We start from the raw sequence: 22,656 nt of genomic DNA, 5'->3' as shown, positions 1-22,656 counted from the left end.
TGCATTCCTGATGCCTCTCTTGCCCATGGTTGCAAGACATGATGCTTACATGAGTCACCAAAACATGCATCTTCCCTAAGTTTTCAGTTGCCCCAGCAAGCTAGGCAAGCACTATGTGCATGTAGAAATGTAGAATGTGATGATAGATCTGGTCCGACTCTGTATTTATGTTGGTTGTTTGGTTTCTTGAGCATGAGTAGTCCATTGGCTGCTCTGTTCTCATTCAATTTATATCCAAATGATCGCCTAATTTAATTTGTGTTGTGCCCTGGGTTCCTGAGAGACAAATGTCACTTCTGGTTATCCTCCAATTTACATAAAGTAAGTCATAGGATTTGTGTTTATTGCAAATACATCTATCTTTGGAGAAAAACATATTTGTAGGAAGTTATTATTAGAATTGTATTTGAGTTGATGTAATCGACCATGCGGCTAAAAATAGGGAAAAAATGGTCGGAGTTGGTAACATCTCTTTGAAAACGATTCATGGTGGGACGAGAGCTAACCATGTTTATCAATTTAATTATTTAGTAACAACGCTAATTCGACGTTGAAAAAAATTACAGAAAAAACAAAATTTATATATGTCTACAAACGGAAACAGTTGGAAACGGTAACAGCCATGCTCAAACCCCGTTGGATCGATCTGGCATTTTCGTGGCCATTTTCATCCCTGGCTAAAGTATAAGCAAATTATCATGCAATTAGCATCCAGTAAAGGCCGGATAATCCATTATTTAAAAACAACCAATTAACAGTTGACTTATCCCGTGAAAATGTTAAAAAAAAAACAGAGGTGAGCAGTAGTATACTAGTAAGTAGAACAGACACACATAATCTTCTTGGTATCAATAGTAGGAAGTTAGAACTGTATTTATCAATCAGCTCGATTTGTAATTAGAAGAAAAAGAGAGAGAGAGATTGAGAAAAACACATAGCAGTAAAAATAGTAAATATGAGATGGTCAAACAAACCAGAGAGACAGCTTCTCCTACCTCGCGCCAAAACAGCGGAGCCAACCGAAGCCAAGCCAACGCGACGCGACGCGACACCCGCGCCCGCAGCGCGCGGCGTCGCCGGCCACCACCCATCGTCGCCCATGGCGGGGCAGGGGGCTCGCCCATATATCCACCATCTCCACGCCTCTCCATTCCATCGACCCACACCCCACCACCTTCGCCATGGACCTCCGGCTCCTCCTCGCCCCCGGCGGGCGCCGCGCCGCCATGGCACTGATTCTCGCCGTCCTCGCCGCCTGCCTCTCCTCCGCCGCCAACGTCGGCGCGGTGACCAGCGCCGAGGTGTCGTACATCGCGCACCGGCAGCTGCTGGCGATGAAGGAGGCCGGCGTGAGCGAGGAGGGCGACCTGCCGTCCGATGACTTCGACTTCGACGACCGCGTCGGAGTCGCCGTCGGCGACTTCCCGAACCCGCGGCTCCGCAAGGCGTACATCGCGCTCCAGGCGTGGCGGCGCGCGTTCTACTCGGACCCCAAGGGGTACACCAACAACTGGACGGGCAACGACGTGTGCTCCTACAACGGCGTCATCTGCTACGCCGCCATCGACGACCCCAAGATCATGGTGGTCGCCGGCATCGACCTCAACGGCGCCGACATCGCCGGGTACCTCCCGCCGGAGCTCGGCCTCCTCACCGACCTCGCCTTCTTCCACATCAACACCAACCGCTTCTGCGGCATCATCCCCAAGAGCATGTCGAGGCTGTCGCTGCTGCACGAGTTCGACGTCAGCCACAACCGCTTCGTCGGCGTCTTCCCCCACGTCTGCCTCGAGATGGCCGTGCTCAAGTACCTCGACATCCGCTTCAACGACTTCGAGGGCGAGCTGCCGCCGGCGCTGTTCGACAAGGAGCTCGACGCCATCTTCGTCAACAGCAACCGATTCGTCGGCTACATCCCGGGCAACCTCGGCAACTCCACCGCCTCCGTCATCGTCTTCGCCAACAACGCCTTCGTCGGCTGCATCCCCAAGAGCATCGGCTGCATGGCCAAAACGCTCGACGAGATCAGCTTCATGAACAACAAGCTCGACGGCTGCGTGCCCATGGAGATGGGCTACCTGCAGAACACCTACGTCATCGACATCAGCGGCAACGTCCTCGTCGGCACGCTGCCCACCTCGCTCTCCAACTGCAGCAAGCTGGAGCAGCTGGACGTGTCCAGGAACGTCTTCACCGGCATCGTCCACGAGTCCATCTGCGAGCTCCCCGTGCTCGTCAACTTCAGCTTCGCCTACAACTTCTTCAACTCCGAGTCGGCGCCGTGCATGCCGTCGGAGAGCAGCAAGGTCAACCTCGACGACAAGGACAACTGCCTCGGCGCGCTCCGACCGGCGCAGAAGACGACGCTGCAGTGCGCCCCCGTGCTCGCCCGCCCCGTCGACTGCAGCAAGCACGTCTGCCCCGGACACCCGACGCCCGGGAAGCCGTCGGAGCCGCCGGAGAAGCCGCCGCTCATCCCGGTGCCGGTGGGGCCGCCGGAGAAATCGCCGGCTTACGAGGAACCACCGGCCGCGCCTTCCACCCCGACGTCGCACGGCCCGCCACCTCCAGAGGAGGAGTCACCTGAGGAACCACCCGAGGAACCAACACCGTCGCCGACACCAAGCAGCCCAGAGTCACCGGCCAAGATGGCGCCGCCTCCGGCACCCGCCATCAAGGGAGTGACATCGCCGCCGGCAGAGTATGGTGCTCCACCGCCACCAAGTTCGGGTTGGCTCCCCAAGAGTCCCGAGCGCAAGAAGGCACCTCCGCCACAAGCGGAGCCTCCTACTGAGTACTCCCCACCTGCAACTCCAGAGAGCTCGCCACCACCTGAAGGGAAGTCCCCTCCTACGCCGACGGCCTCGCACTCGCCACCACCGGTACCAGAGGGCCACACACCTTCCCCACCAAAGTCGGGACCACCTGCTGGGGAGTCTCCTCCTACACCTGAGTCAAAAGCCTCGCCTCCACCGACTCCAGAAGAATACACACCTTCCCCGCCAAAATCGACACCACCAGCTGAGAAGTCTCCTCCTACACCTGAGTCGAAAGCCTCATCTCCACCACCACCCGCTCCAGAGGGCCACACACCTTCCCCGCCAGAGTCGACACCACCATCTGAGAAATCTCCTCCTACACCCGAGTCGAAAGCCTCATCTCCACCACCACCCACTCCAGAGGGCCACACACCTTCCCCGCCAAAGTCGACACCGCCAACTGAGAAGTCTCCTCCTACACCTGAGTCGGAATCCTCCTCTCCACCACCACCCGCTCCAGAGGGCCACATGCCTTCCCCGCCAAAGTCGACGCCACCAGTTGAGAAGTCTCCTCCCACGCCTGAGTCGGAAGCCTCATCTCCACCACCACCCGCTCCGGAGGGCCACACACCTTCCCCACCAAAGTCATCACCACCAGAAGAGAAGTCTCCTCCTATACCGCCGACCTCGCATACATCACCTCCAACTCCAGAGGAATACACACCTTCCCCACCAAAGTCATCGCCACCAGAAGAGAAGTCTCCTCCACCACATTCCCCAGAAAAGTCACCACCATCAGAGGCTCACCCAACTTCTCCACCTCCCTCGGAGAAGTCACCTCCAACACCAGCTGAAGAGAGTTCTCCGCCAACTCCGGAAAAATCTCCATCACCACCATCGGGTCATGAAGGCACTCCACCATCCCCAGTGAAATCTTCCTCACCACCACCAGAAGCTCATGTTAGCTCACCACCACCAGAAAAATCTTCCTCGCCACCACCAGAAGCTCATGTTAGTTCACCACCACCACCTGAAAAGTCTCCACCACCACCAGAGACAAAGTCTCCACCAACGCTAACACCGGAGATCTCTCCACCTCCGGAAGGGAAGTCCCCACCATCACATACTCCGGAGAGCTCATCCCCACCATCTAAGGAGTCAGAACCACCACCGACACCAACACCAAAGAGCTCTCCACCATCTCACGAGGAGTACGTTCCTCCATCTCCGGCAAAATCAACTCCACCTCCAGAAGAGAAGTCCCCACCATCACATACTCCGGAGAGCTCATCCCCACCATCTGAGGAGTCAGAACCACCACCGTCACCAACACCAAAGAGCTCTCCACCATCTCACGAGGAGTACGTTCCTCCATCTCCGGCGAAATCAACTCCACCTCCAGAAAAGCCACTACCACCACACACACCAACAATAAATAGTTCTCCACCATCGGAAGAAGAGTACATGCCTCCATCTCCAGTGAAATCAAGTCCACCACCAGCCGAGAAGTCCCAGCCACCGCCATCTCCAGTTGAGTCAGTACTTCCACCAGTGAAGTCTTCACCACCACACGCACCGGTTATCTCAGAACCACCACCAACAAAGTCTTCACCGCCGCAAGTGCCAGTGACCTCGGAACCACCGCCAGCAAAGTCTTCACCTCCACATGAACCAATTAGCCCGCCAGAAACACCAGAGAAGTCTTACCCGCCATCAACTCCTGAGGAATCATCTCCTCCCTCAGTCCCCAAGGCTTCATCTCCACCAACTGAGAAGTCTCTTCCTCCACCGGCTACAGTGAGCTTGCCGCCTCCAACAGTTAAGCCTTTGCCCCCACCGGTTCCTGTGAGCTCACCGCCACCTCCGGAGAAGTCTCCACCCCCGCCAGCTCCGGTGATCTTGCCGCCTCCTCCAATTAAATCTCCTCCCCCACCGGCTCCAGTCATCTCGCCACCTCCTCCAGTTAAGTCCCCACCACCACCAGCACCAGTTATCTTGCCACCTCCTCCTGTGAAGTCTCCACCACCACCAGCACCGGTCATCTCGCCACCCCCACCTGTGAAGTCTCCACCTCCTCCCGCACCAGTCATCTTGCCACCCCCACCTGTGAAGTCTCCACCTCCACCTGCACCGGTCATCTCGCCACCACCTCCAGAGAAGTCACCACCACCAGCAGCACCTGTGATCTTGTCACCACCAGCGGTGAAGTCTCTTCCCCCACCGGCACCGGTCAGCCTACCACCACCACCGGTGAAGTCGCTTCCCCCACCAGCACCGGTCAGCCTACCACCACCCGTCGTGAAGTCACTTCCCCCACCAGCACCAGTCAGCCTACCACCACCAGCGGTGAAGCCTCTTCCCCCACCAGCACCAGTCAGCCTACCACCACCAGCGGTGAAGCCTCTTCCCCCACCAGTTCCGCAGGTCTCCCTCCCCCCACCGAAACAGGAGTCATTGCCGCCACCAGCAAAGGAAGCTGAAGCTCCACCTGCAAAGGAATCTAAACCTCCACCAGCAATGGAAGCTGAAGCTCCACCGGCGTTCGACACTACTGTACTCTTACCGCCGGTGATGGCGCACCAGTACGCCTCACCTCCACCACCTCAGTTCCAAGGATACTAAGCTCCATGGAGAGATTAACGACGACGACGACGTCGTCATCAATGAGAAGTGATCCATAAAGCTAAAGAATCTGGCATGCATGTATGTAAACACTTCTCTAGCGGCTAAAGTGCATGCGCATTGCGATTAATCCCCTTCAATTTTTTTTTGTATGCATCCAATATATACTTTCTTGGTTCTTCTAGATAGTTACATATGTATGTGCTGATGTGCACATGAGCAAACTGTACGACAAGGTCATATTCATGATTCATGCCTTGTGGTAGCAATATCCATAAATATATATCCCTTTTGTTCAACAGAAGAAATGTAATTCTGTCTCTTTGCATGAGATCGAAGAAACAAAGTTGTTTGATGTGGTCTGCTTCCATATGCCTGTTTGCTTTTAGGTATCTGAAAATCATGAACTATTAATCTGCCACGATTGCACAATCATCTATTATATTATTAAAGGAATAGAAAAAGGAGCCTCCACGTTCGCTCTCATGGCCTAGAAATTCTCACGTTAATCGGAGAAAAAGAAAAAGCAGAGTCCATATAGAAATACATTTAGAAATAGCTGAAATTTGGAATTAAAAATTAAGGAACATTAGAAGAGGAGACTAGAGTCCATATAGAAATACAATTTAGAAATAGTTGAAATTCGGAATTAAAAAATAAGAAATATTAGAAGAGGAGACTAGAGTCCATATAGAAATACAATTAGGAAATAACTGAAAGTCGGAATTAAAAATAAGGAATATTAGAAGTAGAGTATAGAGTTCATATAGAAATACAATTAGGAAATAGCTGAAATTCGGAATTAAAAAATAAGGAATATTAAAAGAGGATACTAGAGTCCATATAGAAATACAATTAGGAAATAGCTGTAATTCGGAATTAAAAAATAAGGAATATTAAAAGAGAAGACTAGAGTCCATATAGAAATACAATTAGAAAATAACTGAAATTCGGAATTAAAAAATAAGGAATATTAGAAGTAAAGTATAGAGTCCATATAGAAATACAATGAAGAAAAAAAGGAAATTTGGAATTAAAAAATAAGGAATATTAGAAGTAGAGTATAGAGTCCATACATGAATTTGAAACTAACTAAAATTCGGAATAAATGTGATAAAATTAAAAGTAGAGTTTAGAGTCCGTATAAAAATACAATTTACAAATAACTAAAATTCGAAATTAAGAAAAACATGGGAAGAAGAGTTTAAAGTCAATATAGGAATACAATTTAGAAGTAACTGAAATTTGAAATTAAAAATTAAAGAATATTGAAAGATGAACTGAGCTTTGGATGTACACTAGTATTCAGTTTTCCTCTTCTTGGTTATGCTGTTCTGCAGTGCCACAGTGGCACAGTGACATGAAAAATGTGCAATGTTTTCAAAAGCATGGCAATATTCTCAAGTAAAATCCAAATAACTCCCCACATGTCACTGGTCTTTCCAATCTCCCCCTTACAACTTAATTTAGTACAAAACACTTCCCACAAGTTCATTCTCTTCGGACTTACCACCAATATATAGTTTTTGGTAATTTCTCATGCACCTTAGGCCTGCATTGTGCATTGTGGTGAGGTAAGTTGCCCCTTACCATCACAGGTGCTTCTTTTGTTTTCACTTTTGCATGCTTTAATTTACCAAAGGTACAACGATAAAACTCGACGACAAACACATATTATTAGATAGGATGTATTAAATCTCATGCCGAACAAGAGAGAACATAAGGAGCATCTTCGCTCACCATGTTAAAGGTCCATAGGATTTGAGAAATCATTGAGGAGTGTGACGAGAATCACTAAAACCTAGATAGAGGCAGGAGGTTGAAAAGAAAATTGACTTGTAGAGTGTTTTATATGAAATTAAGTTGTAGGGGGAGATTAGGGGTTTATTTGGATTTTCCCCATGAACATATGATCTGCATTCACAAGAATCCACTTCTTGGTTATGTTGTGCTACAAAGTTACAATGCCACAGTGACATGAAAAATGTGCAATGTCTCAGAAGCATGGTAATATCCTCAGGTAAAAGAGTTGATGCAAGAAGGCTCTATGAACTTATGATCTTCATATACACGAAGAAATCTTGTCAATTTGCAAACATTCTTTCAGGATGCTAAATTTACATAAACTTCATCTGATTTGGCTAACGATTATTATGTTCAGTTCGTCATCCATCTCGACAGGCAAATGGTATATTATCTCACGAAATATGATCTCTCACACATTTGAGCAATGACACTAGTCAATATGAAATCAGTTTCAATGCCTAATATAACCATATCATGACCATAGTTAAGATCCAGGTCAACAAGGAATCTGTGCATCAATTTTACATGACACTTAAATTGTTCATGTCAGCTGCATATTACACAAATCGATCTGCGCATAGGTCCAGGTTATCTCATTCTGCATCCTCTATCTCGGCATCCTCTGGAACGCCTCGGAGATACAGAACATTGTTGCACCTGTAGGTCGAACAAAACAAATAAGTACACGTTGGACAAAGGAATATGGTATGTGCAACAGTTTGATCAGCAAAAGATTTCTTTAAAAGCAAAGAACAATAACAAGTTAATCCACATTTTTCCCCCTTCAAAGTTGTAAAGGCTGCTGCTTGTCATGGACTCAAATGTTTTTGTTTAAATCTATCATACTATCTCTTCATATTATCAGTCAGATTGGAAAACAGGGTGATAGCGTGCAAGCAGGCAACAGGTTATCAGTTATCACTGTAACTCTGTAAGTACAAAAGTACCAGTGATAACTACACATGAATCAGGTCCAGGATCATAGGTCGAGTTACCTAATCAGTATCTCTCCCAGGTTTCCAGAGAATTGTCCATCAATATACTCCTCTGTATTAGCCAGCTGAAAGCAGTAGGGGACACGAGTAAATTACAGCAAATGAATATGGCATGTTGATTCATATTAAAGGGTAGATGGTGAACGAATTTAACTGAAATAAAGCACAAAACAATACCTGCAGATTCATATAAGAGTCCACAGAAACAAGGTATCCTTAAAGAGTAAAAAATTACCATCAGCATAATCAATGGTGAGGCAAAATCTGAAAACTAAATTACAACAAGAGGACCCATTTTAATACATGATTTCCATTGCAATTCCATTGTAAAACCAGTGAAAGTGGATGGTATTGATACGTGCCATGAAGTTAATTATCTATGGCAAGAAGAAATTTCATGCACAAAATGGGCAAATATGGATTTCCTGAAATCTCAGAGATTTCATTCTGAAATTTTCAAGCACTGGCTTAAGCATGTAATAAGTGAAGAAGAAGTGAAAGGTAAAAGTATAGATTACCTTTGTATTCCATACCCCACTTAAGTTTGACAATGACAGGCTTCCCTGTCAGGTTGTTCAAGAAAGGTTTTGGGTTAACTGGAACAGTCTGCATTAAGAAACAATCCATCCATTAAGAGCAGAACAGGAAAGATGTATAAAAAGAACGAAATTCCATCTGTTACAAGCAAATTCAATGTGTACATTGTATGCGCATGGCAGTTTGCCAGCATGGAACACAGGAATAGCATGCACAGCACAATATTCCTATTTTCATTATTTCATTGGATGGCACAATATCAAGCTATCAACAACATTGGGCTCAATTAAACAAGACATCAACAACATGGCGTAAAGATACTAAATACGCGGAGGCACCACTTGGAACTGAATACAATTGAATAATCACCAATTCACCATCAAGAAAATCAGAAGGAAAAAAAAAGGACTAAATAATCAAGCACAGTATGCAATGTCCGTATCAAGCCAAATTTCTTCCGGATTAAGTATACCATGCAGTATAAAAACACACTGCTGACTTTGTTTGACTATGTTAAAGCCCTATATATTAGCTCCCCGCAAAAAAAAAAAAAAGCCCTATATATTAGCTAATTTCTCAAGCTCCAATTCTAGTCAAAGCTCAGCCAATCCTGATGTAAAGCGGCGAGTTTGTCGATTTCTTCAACTATTTATCACAATATTGAGCTGAATTATTATGCCCCTTATTACATTTCAGCCTACAGCGATCTACCACGCGAACCAGAAACTACCGGAACAGCCGACACCAAATCACGCGACGAAATATCGAGAGCGAGAGAGGGAGAGATTAGAGGGTATTACCGCCATTCCAAGGTAGAGCAGCTAGCTCGCCGTGCTCCTCCGCTCCGCCGCCGCCGCCGACGAGATGAGTGGGAGAGCGAGGGGTTGGTGGTGGTGTAGGGTTTTAGTTTACGAGATATATTTACGAATTTGCCATCCAGCGTCTCTCATGGGCTTTCACAATTTCTGTGAGAAATCACAGCCCATTTAAGACCTGCACGGCCCAGCTCCGTAGTTTGGGCCTCATTTGTGCCCGGATTGCTGGATCATTTTCTTCTCGGCCCATTGGACTCTTTGCTTGGCCCGTTGGCCGTACGGCGGAAGAGGCGGAATTCTGAGTTTACGTAACCTCCAGTAGGAGACGTATTATAAATGGATGCGCAACTGCTGGCCAAAGAAGCGAAGCCACCATGGCGGCCGCCGCTGACGACGACGAGCTTCGCCGGCGGGCGGCGGCGCTCCGGGAGGTATTCGGCGACTCATCGGACAGCGAGGCCGACGACCTTCCCGTTGGCGGGGCGGGCCGGGAGCAGTGGAGGTGGGAGGCGGTGGAGGGGGTGAGGGGGCTATGGCTCTGCGCCGCCTTCCTCTCCGCCGACGAGCAGTCGCGCCTACTCACGGCGATCCGGCGAGGTGAGGCCACGTGGGTTGATTGAGATAGATCTCCTGTGTTCTTCCTTTTGGGTAAAGAAAGATTGGGTTTCTTGCAGCTATGTAATGGGTTTCAGTTTAGTCTCACCTTCCATTATCCAACAAAAGTCAATGCAAAATTGTAAGTTATTCTACTACCTTATTAGCTACAGCTTAGAGTGATTCGTTCTTCATATGAATGACATTGCAAATTCTGAGTTTTGTTAACCATCTGAACTACACCTAAGTGGACTGTTCTGATGATGTACTTTGATCAATTTTCTTAGCTATATGTGTGGTTTGAGGTCATAGACTCATAGGTGTGAGCTTTATTTCTTGATGTTCTATTGTGCATTCACCAATTGAATGCAATGTTGCAGGGGGGGAAGAATTAGCTCTAGCTTGTTACTTCTCAGCAGATTAACTTATTGTTTGTTGATGAGTCAAATTAACTGTGGTGCCTATTTGTGTTTTTCAGAAGGATGGTTCAGCGATGCACGCAACCAAGTAAGTTTTTGTTCTTCTAATTGTTCGAACATCTGCCTAATGTGTTTGCACAGTCCAGAAGATATGTTTGCTAGATAAACTAGTTCAGACTATAACACTGTTATTATCTGCAGACGTGAAGAAACGCACATCACTTGTTTATACTGTTGGAATTCTAGTTATCCTTTGAGAAACATGAAATTTTGTTCATCCTTTTTTTTCTCTCAGGCAATGAGATTTGGTGATCTTCCTTCATGGGCTGTTGAGCTTTCTGCGCTTATCCATGAGGCTATTTGTTTTGGTGATGTCCGTGTTGGTTGTGGTTTGGAGTTGAAAAATGAGGACGAAGATGCATGTCCTTTACCATCAGATTTGCTGTGGAGGAAACCGCTTTTTGACCAAATGATCGCAAACAGATACGAGCCAGGTGAGGTGCGGGACTATTTATGTTCTGAATAATATGGAGTATCATGTTCAGCTTCAAGCATATGACAAAAGATTGTAGCTTTCTCATACTGACTAGTTTAGCCACTAAACCTGCTAAAAACAACATAGTAACTCGTATCACAAACCAATATGAACTAAATAAACAGATGCCTTCTTTTTCATTCCTCCATTAACGTGATAATTCGTCTTGCAATCTAGGGCATCTGTGCTCATGTTGATCTGATGCGCTTTGATGATGGAATCGCGATAGTCTCCCTTGAGTCACCATGCGTGATGCACTTCAGTCGGGCAGAACAAGAAGTTCCTATCTGTGAGACACTGGAGAGTGTGCATGCTGAACCTACAAAGATCCCTGTCTACCTGAACCCAGGGTCCCTTGTTCTCATGTCAGGCGACGCGAGATACTTATGGAAACATGAGATAAACCGCAAGCCAGGTGCTCAGCAATGGGGTGGCAGGGAGCTTGAGCAGCAGATAAGAACTTCAATTACACTGAGGAAGCTCCTTCCATCACCAAACTAATACCAGCAGAACAGTTGTCAGGAAATTTCTCCAGTTTTTTTGTTCCGAGCCATCTTTACTGTCATAGAGTTCACCTTCTTTTTGAGATGTTGATGCTTACGAGATTATGATCAAATTTGGGCACCTAAATGGTTAGGTGTCTCTGTTAGCTTGTGATCAGATTTTTGTACTTCTGGTTAAGTTGGAAACCCCAACATCGTTTTATTTCTTCCTGCTGTTTTTGTTTTCTGCCTGTATCGAACAACCTTTATGCTTTGTTAGTAAAGCTGGGCGAAAGCCTTTGATCTAAAAAAAAAAATGGGCACCTAAATGGTTGGCATCTTTGAGAATGATGTTGGAGTTTCATTTAATGATGCTTCTCTGATTATTTTGTGTTGTGCTCAAGGTTCTTGTGATGCTGGATGCCAATGTTCGCTGCCTATTACCGCATCAGTAATGGAGGTGTTTTTGCTATAGTACTCAAACTGGGACAATTAAACAATGAACTGCATGTTACTTTTCATTTCACACATTCATTTCAATTGAACACATTGAGAATTCAGCACAAGTCATGTCCATCAGGTTCCACAGTGAAGTTTGTAGGACTTGGTTTTAGAGGGCGCCAGCAAGCAATCTCATAGCACAAGCAAGACAATGCTACCCATCATTTAACACATTCATTTCAATTGAACACATTGACAAATCACCATAATTCATTCCCATCTATTAACAGGTTGAATTGTGCATAATGCATATTGTAGCTATGCAACTGTTGAGATGTACACATTGCATATATCCAACTACTCAAAATTTGTAACTGTAAGAGGAACTGAAAATGCATCAGTGTGTTTTCTGACATTAGTCATGCTCATGAGCAACGGAAGCATATGTATATGTATCTTCGGATTTCTTCATGTACATTTGTCCATTGATCACCACCCGTTTCAACACAATGTCCATTGGATGATTTCTATCTGATGGTCTGGTACTCAGGTGGAAGGAGGACTGCAGACAGATCGATCGCGCTGATCATACCTTCGCTGCGCCCACAGATGTGGCCATCTCCTCCAGGAGTTCCTTCTGCTCCATTGAAGAACAGGACTGCAAATGTTTCAGCAACAAAAGAACTAACATGAGAGGTGGAATTTCTGTGCCATGAACTTCATCTTTTCTTTTATTATAGTAGTTACATGTTGCACGATTTGCATCTTTGTATATGTAGTTTACCTGCACAGCCGACTCGATATCTCCCATGAGGAAACCAGTGAGTTCAAAGTTCATCTTCAACCGGTGATCTGTCACTCTGTTGTCCTGTAGGAAAATGTGAAATATTTCATACTCCAGATTAGCCAAAAATATGCCAAAACACTGACTACACAAATGCCAATGCCAATGCCATGAATTCTTATGACAGCAGACCATCAGATGAAAAGCTCTGCTGGTACCTTATAATTGTACGTCCTTATCTTCTCAGAACGAGCACCAGTTCCAACCTTCAATAGCCACCAAATATTAGTAAAAACCAACAGAGGAAAAATAGTATAGTATATGCTTCATTGCCATGTAAAGGAGAAATGCCATTTACATTGAATCTAAAAGGTTTATCATCTACAACTAAATACATATTTTTGGTGTACTTTCAATCGAATGTAACAGTTTAAACCTTTGTACGCTGATCCTAGGTAAAACTGATAATTTACCTGCAGTTTCCTCTGGTTTCTTATAGATTCCTGCTGCTCCCGTAATTTTATCTCGTAACTGTAATGTTTATGCGAGAGATATATCAGACATAAAATAAGGGTTCACAAGGATACCTGCTGCTATTAAACTACAATCTATCATCTAAATACCAACAAGCCTGGAGACCAAATATAAGTTTACTGTATTTAGCATTTCTTTCCAGATAGCTAGAACCAACAACGCAACGATGGGCTTATAAAGAACATGTTTATGGGCAGAATACTGAAATGACAGGCTGCATATAGATTATGGAAAATAGAAAAACAAAGTTTTGAAGGCTACAAAATAACAATAGAAACTAAAAAATAGAAACTTACAGCTTTGCTCTCAACAATTGGAATGCGCGTTCTCTATTTTGGAGTTGTGACCTTTCTTCTGTACAGAATATCCGAATTCCCGTAGGTTTGTGAATAAGATCAACAGCAGTTTCCACCTTGTTAACATTCTGCCCTGCAACAAGTGATATTTTGGAGGACATTTGAGGTTAGACTCGGCTGTTACAAGACATTCAGAGAAAAAGAATACAGTACTCTTGTTAGAACAATAGTAAGTGATATTACCTCCAGCTCCACCAGATCTTGCAGTTTTGAGTTCAATATCTTTCGGATCGATAACCACATCAACTTCATCAGCCTGTGATGCCATCAAAACAATATCAAAAAGCTTCCAAAGAAAGAAAAGATATTGACAAAAAAAAAAAACTGACATCTAATAGCTCACCTCTGGCATAATAGCTACAGTTGCTGTTGATGTGTGAACACGGCCCATAGTCTCTGTCTGAGGAACGCGCTGAACACGGTGTACACCTGACTCAAACTTCAGTTTACTGTAGACTTGTTTGCCCTTCACCTCCATCACATATGTCTTGAACCCACCCTTTTCTGCCTAAAAGATTCGACTAGTGAGCAGCATGTTGTTATTTAAGCCTCAGGTTAAGGTTAAGGTCCAGGATGCAAAAGCATACTTCTGAGCTGGAAACTGGTTTGAACTTCCAGGAGTTGCGCTCACAGTATTTTTGATACATACGCACCTATAAAATAGTCATTGACATGCTTAGCTGCCAAATTATGTGAATAAAACTGTACACATGATGCATGCAGGTATCGAAAATATAGCTTCTAAAGTATAATGAACACAAATGATGAGAAAATTCCCTATCTAGCATCAAAAAAAGTTGCTCTTCCCTCTATAGCACCTAAACTTAAAAAGTTCCCTATCCAGGCACTTCTAAAATTTCCCTTCCCTATGTAGCACTTATGTTAGTTTTTACACTTGACGATGTTAACTAGCGGGAGAAAAGACGGTTTTGCCCTTCTTTAGTTTTCAGACTTGCCTGTACATGATGTTCGTTATTAATTACTTAAGTTAATTAATGGCAAGTGAAACCACAGGAGGATAATTATTATTATTTTTCAAAAGAGTGGATTGACATGTTATATTTGCAGTGCTACGTTAAATCAAGAGAAAGCACGTCTAAAATACCAACGATCATGTACGGGCAAGTCTGAAAACTAAAGAAGGGCAAAACCGTCTTTTCTCCCGCTGGTTAACACCGTCAAGTGTAAAAACTAACGGAAGTGCTACATAGGGAAGGAAAATTTTAGAAGTGACTAGATAGGGAACTTTTGAAGTTTGGGTGCTATAGAGGGAAGAGCAACTTTTTTTTATGCTAGATAGGGAATTTTCTCATGATTATATTGCGAAAAGAAAACCTTATCTTGCTCATTAGTTGACATATTAACTGCTAGGCTATTTAACACAAATCCCATAAATCAAATTCTTTTCAGCAAGACTTAATATTCTATTGCTTAGACTAAACCAAAACAGCTATCCTTTCTCAGTTGCTAAATCATACTCAATTTGTACAGTCTTATCTACCTACAAGGTCACCAGCCCAAATTCCAGCTTCATCACCACCAGCACCTGCTCTTACTGAAATGGCAAAAACATAGTCTCAGTTCCAAAACACGGGTTTGAAATTGTAAAGAAACACCACTGTTATTTCTCAAATAAATATGGCCAAAAGACAGGGCAAAATTGAGATGTACCTTCAAGTAAGATGTTGCGTGCATCAAGAGGATCATTGGGAAGCAGTAGTAACTAACATGAAACAACAAGAGCAATGAGAATCATCTCAACATGTCTAACACGCAATATCTATTTCACACACACCTTCAGTTTTTCCTCAAGCTCTTCAAGCTGGTTAGATAGAGACTCCATCTCTGAATCAATCATCTCTGCCATATCTGGGTCATCTTCATTCTCTTTTTGCAAAACTATCATATCAGCACATACACAGTTTGTGAGAATCTAGCACTTAATCCCAGGGTGGCATAAGAAACACTATGCATAGTTCTAAAAAGAAGAAGCACTATAGCATGCTAACCTTTTGTTTCTTCAATTTGCTTCTCACAGTCCTTAAACTGCCTGTACGTACTCACAACCTGAATAATTTCACAAAAAAGTGATGAAACAAATGGGGAAAAAGAAGCAGGCATGAGGCATCCTACAAGTTACTACAAGTAACCAAGAGCAAATGCTGCTGGAATTATGTCAGATACCTGATCTAGTTCAGCAACTGATTGTGCAAGTTTTTGGTACTCGCTGGGATCCGAAACTATATCAGGATCAGCCAATCTAACCTGAAGTGGATAATCACTTATCAAATGAACATGTTCAGTAAATCAATAAAGAAAGTGAATAAAAATGGAAAAATTTCCATATCACTATGCAAGCATGACATCATCAGTATAGTAGTTTCAAGGGGGGACCGAACTTAATTCTAAAAGTAATTCTCCACCATTTAATAACTTCAAAAAAAGGAGCAGACAAATACATTGGGTCATTTCTTATGATCTTATCCAAAAAAATTATTATTATTCAAAAAAAAAAAGAAAGAAAGCTGGGAATTGAACAGAAAGCCATACCGACATTTCCTTCCAAGCCTTCTCTGCAGAATCCAACTTTGCTATGAGATAGGGCTCCTACCAGTGACAAAGCAAAAAAGATTAGAAGAACACTCATAAGTTCTCTTCCATCACACAATCAATCCTCCATTTCAGGTAAGAACGGTGCAAATTTTTAACGGGTAAAACCAACAAGATTGGCTGTGCTTACCGCCATGCAGACCACCGATGAGGAAAGAAGCCTCCTGCGCCGCCTTCCGCCGGAGAAGAAGGAGGTGTTGGGAGGGAGGCTCCGGGCGGCGGCGGAGACGGCCGGGACCCGCGGCCGCGGCGCCCGGAAGCCGGCGAGGAAGGCCTCCATTGAGAGGTAGCGTGGCGATGAGAAGAGGAGCAGTAGCAGCTGGGGATAGAATTGATTGAGCACACAAGCATCATGTTAGCTGGTTGGCTCTCTGCTTTGAGATTCGTGCACCGCCGTAGGCACCGTCCATTATGGTGGGCCCCACATGTCAGACTTGCTAAGTGTCTGTACAGGGACCAGATATGTCAATACAAATCTCTGACTTTTGTTTACACCTTTGTAGGAAGAAAATTTGGTCATGCAACACAATATTTATTTCATGTATTATTTTTCATAAAAAAAATTGAAGCAGCTTGGTTTTGTGTTACTAGCACCTCATCTACTAACTAAAATCACATTCCACAAAAACTGTACCCTGCGAAAATGAATTTAATTTCCTTCCAAGACTGGTAGATGAACATAGATGGAGAGTATCAATTTGGGTCTTTAATAATTAACATCTTCTGCTGAGTTACAAACTCAGAGCTCAGGTATTGTCACATAAACATTCTTCATGGATGGACCAAAACTTATGGTTACATAACATGTCTCCATGGAAAAATAGGCTCAGGAATTAATTTACAACAGAGGATACAACAAACTCATGGCAACTGTACACTTGGCTTGTGCAGTCTGCACCCCTACAGATTCTGAGGTTTCCTTGGTGTTGGGGATCTTCCTTCCATTGTTTGCAGCCTTTGCTTCAGATGGAACACTTCAACCTGGCAAAGCAATATCAACAAAGTCAGTTACATGGACAGTCACAGATGCAACACAAATTATTGAAATTGATTATTTGCTCCAGCTTCAGAAAATATGTTTTCTCAAAAAACTTTCTTCTACTGCATATTTTATGCTATTTATTTAATTTATCTCTATAATCAAATCAATAATTCATGGCAATAATCTGTTCAATAATCTAAATCAAACAGGGCAACAGGGCACATATATTGAGTTATTGACAGGCCATGAGAGATGGGGTAACTCATGCTGTCAATCTTGTATTAACCAGAAAAAAAAAAAGAACCTGAAAGATTGAACACTTTCACCATTTACCTGGAGCTGGAAGGCCCTCGAGCGTTCTCCTGCTAAAACTCCGCGAGTAGAGTGAAGCTCCTGTGAATGAACAGAACTCAGTCAGTGCCAAAAGTGGCTGATGAAGAGATGATAGGAAGGTTATCTATCTTGCCTTCTGGGTTTCATCCATGACAGCCTTCAAGAACGCCACCTCGCGTTCGAGGCGCACATTGTCAGCATGGACGGTGTTTGAGAGGCTGTTTGATTCTTCTTGCGCCAGCTCTAATCCTGTCACCTTCTCCTTCAGCGTCTCGACCTCCCTGTCCTTCTCAGACAACCTCTTCTCTAGCTCCTCCTTGCTGTCGATGACCAAAGAGAGGTTCTTCTCCGCTTCATCTTTGCTTGCCATTGCCGCTGAAAGTTGCTCTTCCAATGCCATGTTCCTCCTGATCAGGTTTGCTATTTTGGTGTCATACTGATGGTTAATGTCCGATGAACTTCTGCCCACCCTCTTCGCTTTAGCATCAGCATCTGGAGACTGATATATATCATTGCGCTGCTTTTGATTTGTGACCGAGGGTAGCTCGGAACAGTCATCAACATCCTTGTATCTGTCATCATCAATTGGTTTCTGCAGTTTGTGGGCTAGGCTGCATTCCTCCTCCTGACGGAACTGTCTGCGGAGTGATGAACTGCCAAGATTAGGTTGCTGTAGCAGCGAATCAGGGAGCGATTTCCGCCCAGACGAGCTCTCCACAGTGGTGGCAAGGCTATGCCTTGCTACAGATCCAGTAGAGTACAGAGGAGCACAATTGTTGTTCAGGTGATCAGAAAGTTCCTTTGAGCTTGGAGGTGAGTCCTCATACAGTAAAGGTTCTACATCAGGGGCAGACCGCCAGCTGAAGCAGTGCTCGTTTTGCAGTACCACTAGTACTTCGACCTTCAAAAGTGCAAAACAAATTTGGTTAAGGACTGGTGAACCTGGTTATATTAATGTTTCAAATGCACCTCCGCAAAATATGAATAAGAAGAGAATTATCGTTTCAGAAAATATCAGAAAATGAAGTCCAGACACCAAGAATTGTTGTTATATTGGTTGGGAAGTTCAGCTCTTTCACCTTATCAGATGGTTCCTTTTTGTTTCCTCCGAAAGCAACAAGAACAATCTTGTCCCTGTAGTACAACGGAACCATGCTGAATCCCTGCCATGAGTTGCATCATCAATCATTCAGCAACAGAGCAAAAATGATAACACAGAAATAAACATGAAGTTGAATATGACTTGATTTCTCTTATTTCTGCTCCATAATCACCAGAGAAGCTAAAGACAGTCTTCTTTTTCATTATTTTCAGTATAAATTAAATGGGAAAGAACTACGTTATCTTTGTTTACCTAGTGACTTCTGCCTTCAACTCTAGACAATAGCCATCATAAATTTCAAGGAACCTAGTATTCATTTATCTAAATTCTCAGGACAGCTGTTCCTTAAGTACACAATATCCACCTTGCAGTCTTACTGTAAGATTGGTACTACTCGTGGAGTCACGGATCACTTACATGGAACTAAGTCATGAATGAATTTTTAACTTACTTTCTTTGTGGTAATTGAGGAACTAGGAGGTACTACACAAACAGACCACTTGGATTCCAGAATGTCAAAAACCCAAGTTTCCGGATGACCTGAGAGAAAGAAAACTTCTCATTAAAATGACCCATGGGCCACAGTCGCAAAAGATGCGATCTTTCAGCAAATGCATACTTCTGGGTCAGAAACAGAACTGAGCCATCTTTTTTTTAGGACTGACTGAACCATTTATCTGTCATATTATAGACTAGTACATGAATTAGTACATAATGTTTAAACTTACGCTTTTTCTTGCTTCCACCCCCTGCGATATACCATTTAGTGCCACAGAGAGCTCCGCAGCAACCAGCTCGAGGTGATGGATGATGGCCATGGGTTTTCACTCTCGACCATACCATCTAACAAGAAGAATGGTTTTTTCAGTAAGCGCATCAACAAGAAAAACCTACAAGGAAACCCGATAGAAATTACCGTTTCGAAGTCTAGAGCATGAACATCATTGAGTGTTTTGGATTTTGATTGGCCTCCAAAGATCAATAGAATTCTATCATCATACAGAGCAGCCACATGATTGGATCTTGGAGAAGGTCCAGCACCTCTAGAACAGTGGACTTATAATCAATAAGAGAAAATGATAAGCACAAGAATAATTCGAACATTGAGGAAATTCAGTGCCACAGTGCAGGAACTGCTGCATTGAGTTGATTTTCAGATAATAAGCCTAATGATCAACTGAAAAAACTTTCTTTAGTCTCTATTGATATGCATATTTCTGAGTTCTACTTCTAGACAAGGATGACTCACTTATAATTCAAAGGAAGCCATGTTGAAGATTTCAGGTCAAACATATGAAGGTCATGTAGTTTCTTCCCTTTTCCATCCTCACCTCCAAAGAGAATTAAAACAGGACCTGCTCTAATCACTGTATGGCCACTTCGAGCCACCTGACATAAGTAATCAGGGGACAATTTCTTATCATTTTGCATGAAAATTAGGCAGTGTATATATCAATCCTGAAATAAGCACCACCTTACCGGGATATCACCCTTGACTTCTATATACGACCAGAGATCAGTTTCAGTATTGAAGGACCAGACTGCAATAAAAGAAATGAAGTTACGAATATTTCTACTGCAAATTGGAAAGTAAAGCATCTGACCAAAAGAAAATTCACATTCTTTTGAGAATCTAACAGTGCTGTCTAACCTGATATCCGGTCAGAAGGTGGATCAGTTTTCCCTCCAACAAGAATGACATTCTTCCCCCATGGAACCTAAAATTTCAAAAAGCAAGTACTTTGTGTCGTAGTTACATCTACTACTTTGACAAGGAGGCTATGAGAATTCAATTCCAGTAAAATCAGAACAATAGGTCATACATCAACTGATAATCCTGATTATAAATAAATGCAAGGACATGAGTAGTGACTAGTGAGAGAACAATGAGCTTCAAGAATTATACCAGGCTATGGCCTTTGCATGGTCGAAACTTTGGAGCATGTCCACCTTGTGATACACGGATTTTGGGAGCCACCGAATCCCATGTAAGCTTGTCTAAGCTCAATATCTGAAGGATATATAAAATACCAGATCATGAACTTCTCCCAAAATTGCCATGCAACATTAACAGATGAGAACCTTAAGAAACATAAAACTGATTACCTTTGTATCATCCAGCAAATGATGGCCAGAATCTCCACCAAAGACCACCATTTTGCTTCCTACCATGGCTGCTGCATGCTGTTTAAACGAAAATCAGACGAAAGCGATACAAAGGATTCAGAATAGAAACTGATTATTGATAAGAACATCACTGTATTTGTTTTTCTCCTGATGCACAAATCAGAGTTTTAAGAAAGTTGTTTACATCAAAACGAGGAATCGGCTTGTCCCCTTCTGTTGACAACACTGCCCAATTCTCGGAGTTCTCAAATGCGCGGCCATTGAGATCAAAAGTATCAGATGAGCAGCGCCAAGCAAGGTCGTCAGCTCGGCCGCTCACTGATGTGGTCACTTGGTCTTCTCCCTGGACAAAGCGTGAAAACTAATAACCATTTAAATACTACTGCATCAAAAATTCAAAATACAACAGAACCAGAAACAAGGCAAAATGTACATTTCTTTCAGGCCATAAAAGCTTACATTGGGGTGACTGGACCGCTTTGTCCGAGCAGGACTCCGGGAGCCATGAAAAGGATCATGCAAATGACCCTTCAACCTGTAGAAATCATAAAAACATTTTTACAGGTGATTGAAACAGAAGGATGAATAACTAGGAAAAACTGACTTATTATCTACAGTAGCAAAATGTAACACTGCAGAAATGCAGAGTAAGGCTAGGTTTACCAAAATCTCTCAGATATTTGCAGGGGAGTTCGCCAGTTTTAAAACCACGTATTTTTCAACTCCGCAAAAGGAAAAAGACCGAGTTTTCTCAATCCAGACATTTCAATCTCATATCTACCAACGAAAACTTACCAAATAAAAATGCTCTCTCTCTTCTGTTAAGATAACAAGCTCAATCCCTTTCGTACATAACGAATTAAATCATCTAAATGGTCAAATTTATAAATCGAATCAGGAAAACTAACTGAGCCATCTCCTCAAATGCAGGATATGGCTCTGTACCCATGTCCCATGAACAAAAACCATTATCGAAAAGGAAAAAAAAAACTATGAACAATAACCAAAGAAACCAATACCTAGCCAGGTTTAGGAAGAACACAAATGGATATGAGCAGATAAAAAAAAAGGGACCAAATTTCTGGGCCAAATCGAAGGAAAGAAGTAGGTTTCACCTTCCAAGCTTCATCCGTCGACGAGAGAAACCAAACATCTTCGGCATTGCGTCCTCTTCAAATCCAATTTACCCAAAACAGGAATGACTAAACTAAACCCTACTAGCACAATCTCTTCTCTCCTGCAAACACAGAAGTGGGGAAAAAAGTTTAAACAAATAGGGTTAGTGGAGCAGTTGGGATTGGGCTCAACAAATCATGTCGATGAAAAGGGGGGAAAAGACAAATCTTTCAGTTAAAAAAAAGATGCTGGCCTTTGGAACTTGAGCAAGAACAGGAAGGCATCAAACATTTCGAAGATTTTCAGGCCAAGAAACGACAGAAATGTTGCGCTCAGGGAACCAACAAATCTCAATAAACAACGCAAAAAAATAACCTGGAAAAAAGAAATCAAGAACACCACCTTCCCACTAGTCAGACTCAGACCAAGAACAAGAACACGGGTACATTTGTTTTAGCTTCTCAAAAAGCAAAGCACCATTGCCACGAGCCAAAGAAGCAGACAGACACATCAAAGTATGAAAAACAAAGATAAAAAAAAAAGGATCAAAGAGAACACAAACAAACTTGCCCTACTTCTTGGATCGGAGCAGCAGCAGTAGCAAGCAAGCAAGAGCGGTCACACTGCCAAGAACATAAATTGCACCAGCTATGGAAGAGAAGAGAAGAGGAGAGGAGAGGGAGCTAGAGGTGTAGTAAATGTGAGGC

General features: G+C 43.6%; 5 protein-coding genes across 7 annotated transcripts; 2 read left to right on the top strand and 3 right to left on the bottom strand.

Moving 5' to 3' along the window:
* The first annotated feature begins 1,155 nt into the window (after positions 1 to 1,155).
* On the top strand, positions 1,156 to 5,751 carry LOC4351053 (pollen-specific leucine-rich repeat extensin-like protein 3). The gene has a single exon (XM_015761748.3). The coding sequence runs from the start codon at positions 1,182 to 1,184 to the stop codon at positions 5,379 to 5,381; it is 4,200 nt and encodes a 1,399-aa protein (XP_015617234.1). The 5' UTR covers positions 1,156 to 1,181; the 3' UTR covers positions 5,382 to 5,751.
* Positions 5,752 to 7,625: 1,874 nt separating this feature from the next.
* Positions 7,626 to 9,611, bottom strand: LOC4351052 (probable small nuclear ribonucleoprotein F). The gene is made up of 5 exons (XM_015761746.3): positions 9,520 to 9,611; positions 8,701 to 8,788; positions 8,360 to 8,397; positions 8,183 to 8,247; positions 7,626 to 7,844 (listed from the first exon to the last, which is right to left on the bottom strand). Exons 1-5 carry the CDS (start codon positions 9,523 to 9,525, stop codon positions 7,781 to 7,783), a joined length of 261 nt encoding a protein of 86 aa, XP_015617232.1. The 5' UTR covers positions 9,526 to 9,611; the 3' UTR covers positions 7,626 to 7,780.
* Positions 9,612 to 9,899: 288 nt separating this feature from the next.
* Positions 9,900 to 11,912, top strand: LOC4351051 (alkylated DNA repair protein ALKBH8 homolog). 2 transcript variants are annotated; one of them, XM_066305738.1, is made up of 4 exons: positions 9,900 to 10,131; positions 10,607 to 10,635; positions 10,843 to 11,041; positions 11,260 to 11,912. In XM_066305738.1, the coding sequence occupies exons 1-4, from the start codon at positions 9,909 to 9,911 to the stop codon at positions 11,277 to 11,279; spliced, it is 471 nt and encodes a 156-aa protein (XP_066161835.1). In that variant the 5' UTR covers positions 9,900 to 9,908; the 3' UTR covers positions 11,280 to 11,912. The 2 variants fall into 2 exon arrangements, with proteins under 2 accessions (XP_066161835.1, XP_015617231.1); XM_015761745.3 differs by having other exon boundaries at positions 10,843 to 11,046.
* Positions 11,913 to 12,265: 353 nt separating this feature from the next.
* On the bottom strand, positions 12,266 to 16,616 carry LOC4351050 (peptide chain release factor APG3, chloroplastic). The gene is made up of 15 exons (XM_015761744.3): positions 16,420 to 16,616; positions 16,230 to 16,286; positions 15,864 to 15,944; positions 15,689 to 15,746; positions 15,475 to 15,578; positions 15,351 to 15,402; positions 15,185 to 15,234; positions 14,267 to 14,332; positions 14,023 to 14,187; positions 13,863 to 13,935; positions 13,620 to 13,752; positions 13,263 to 13,320; positions 13,008 to 13,055; positions 12,790 to 12,873; positions 12,266 to 12,663 (listed from the first exon to the last, which is right to left on the bottom strand). The coding sequence occupies exons 1-15, from the start codon at positions 16,567 to 16,569 to the stop codon at positions 12,592 to 12,594; spliced, it is 1,251 nt and encodes a 416-aa protein (XP_015617230.1). The 5' UTR covers positions 16,570 to 16,616; the 3' UTR covers positions 12,266 to 12,591.
* Positions 16,617 to 16,975: 359 nt separating this feature from the next.
* LOC4351049 (acyl-CoA-binding domain-containing protein 6-like) lies at positions 16,976 to 22,656 on the bottom strand. 2 transcript variants are annotated; one of them, XM_015761742.3, is made up of 16 exons: positions 22,525 to 22,656; positions 21,949 to 22,070; positions 21,293 to 21,368; positions 21,018 to 21,194; positions 20,813 to 20,890; positions 20,613 to 20,717; positions 20,358 to 20,424; positions 20,186 to 20,247; positions 19,956 to 20,095; positions 19,623 to 19,749; positions 19,435 to 19,549; positions 19,158 to 19,246; positions 18,684 to 18,767; positions 17,738 to 18,505; positions 17,605 to 17,664; positions 16,976 to 17,270 (listed from the first exon to the last, which is right to left on the bottom strand). In XM_015761742.3, the coding sequence occupies exons 2-16, from the start codon at positions 21,993 to 21,995 to the stop codon at positions 17,190 to 17,192; spliced, it is 2,076 nt and encodes a 691-aa protein (XP_015617228.1). In that variant the 5' UTR covers positions 21,996 to 22,070; positions 22,525 to 22,656; the 3' UTR covers positions 16,976 to 17,189. The 2 variants fall into 2 exon arrangements, with proteins under 2 accessions (XP_015617228.1, XP_015617229.1); XM_015761743.3 differs by having other exon boundaries at positions 21,018 to 21,176.

The sequence above is a fragment of the Oryza sativa genome, chromosome 11 (genome assembly GCF_034140825.1).
Source record: "Oryza sativa Japonica Group chromosome 11, ASM3414082v1".
NCBI lineage: Eukaryota > Viridiplantae > Streptophyta > Magnoliopsida > Poales > Poaceae > Oryza > Oryza sativa.
Note: the sequence above shows the minus strand (reverse complement) of the source record. Positions and strands in the feature narration are given on the sequence as shown.

Coding starts and splice junctions, on each gene's coding strand:
- LOC4351053 (XM_015761748.3), top strand. CDS start 1,182: ATGGACCTCCGGCTCCTCCTCGCCCCCGGCGGGCGCCGCGCCGCCATG.
- LOC4351052 (XM_015761746.3), bottom strand. Junction 8,248..8,359: donor ACTCTTATATGAATCTGCAG/GTATTGTTTTGT, acceptor TACTGCTTTCAG/CTGGCTAATACAGAGGAGTA. Junction 7,845..8,182: donor CTGGGAGAGATACTGATTAG/GTAACTCGACCT, acceptor TTCGACCTACAG/GTGCAACAATGTTCTGTATC.
- LOC4351051 (XM_015761745.3), top strand. CDS start 9,909: ATGGCGGCCGCCGCTGACGACGACGAGCTTCGCCGGCGGGCGGCGGCG. Junction 10,132..10,606: donor ACTCACGGCGATCCGGCGAG/GTGAGGCCACGT, acceptor TGTGTTTTTCAG/AAGGATGGTTCAGCGATGCA. Junction 10,636..10,842: donor TCAGCGATGCACGCAACCAA/GTAAGTTTTTGT, acceptor TTTTTCTCTCAG/GCAATGAGATTTGGTGATCT.
- LOC4351050 (XM_015761744.3), bottom strand. CDS start 16,569: ATGGAGGCCTTCCTCGCCGGCTTCCGGGCGCCGCGGCCGCGGGTCCCG. Junction 14,188..14,266: donor AACCAGTTTCCAGCTCAGAA/GTATGCTTTTGC, acceptor CGAATCTTTTAG/GCAGAAAAGGGTGGGTTCAA. Junction 13,056..13,262: donor GAAACCAGAGGAAACTGCAG/GTAAATTATCAG, acceptor TGGCTATTGAAG/GTTGGAACTGGTGCTCGTTC.
- LOC4351049 (XM_015761742.3), bottom strand. CDS start 21,995: ATGCCGAAGATGTTTGGTTTCTCTCGTCGACGGATGAAGCTTGGAAG. Junction 20,718..20,812: donor ATTTGCTGGATGATACAAAG/GTAATCAGTTTT, acceptor TATATCCTTCAG/ATATTGAGCTTAGACAAGCT. Junction 17,665..17,737: donor TCATGGATGAAACCCAGAAG/GCAAGATAGATA, acceptor GTTCATTCACAG/GAGCTTCACTCTACTCGCGG.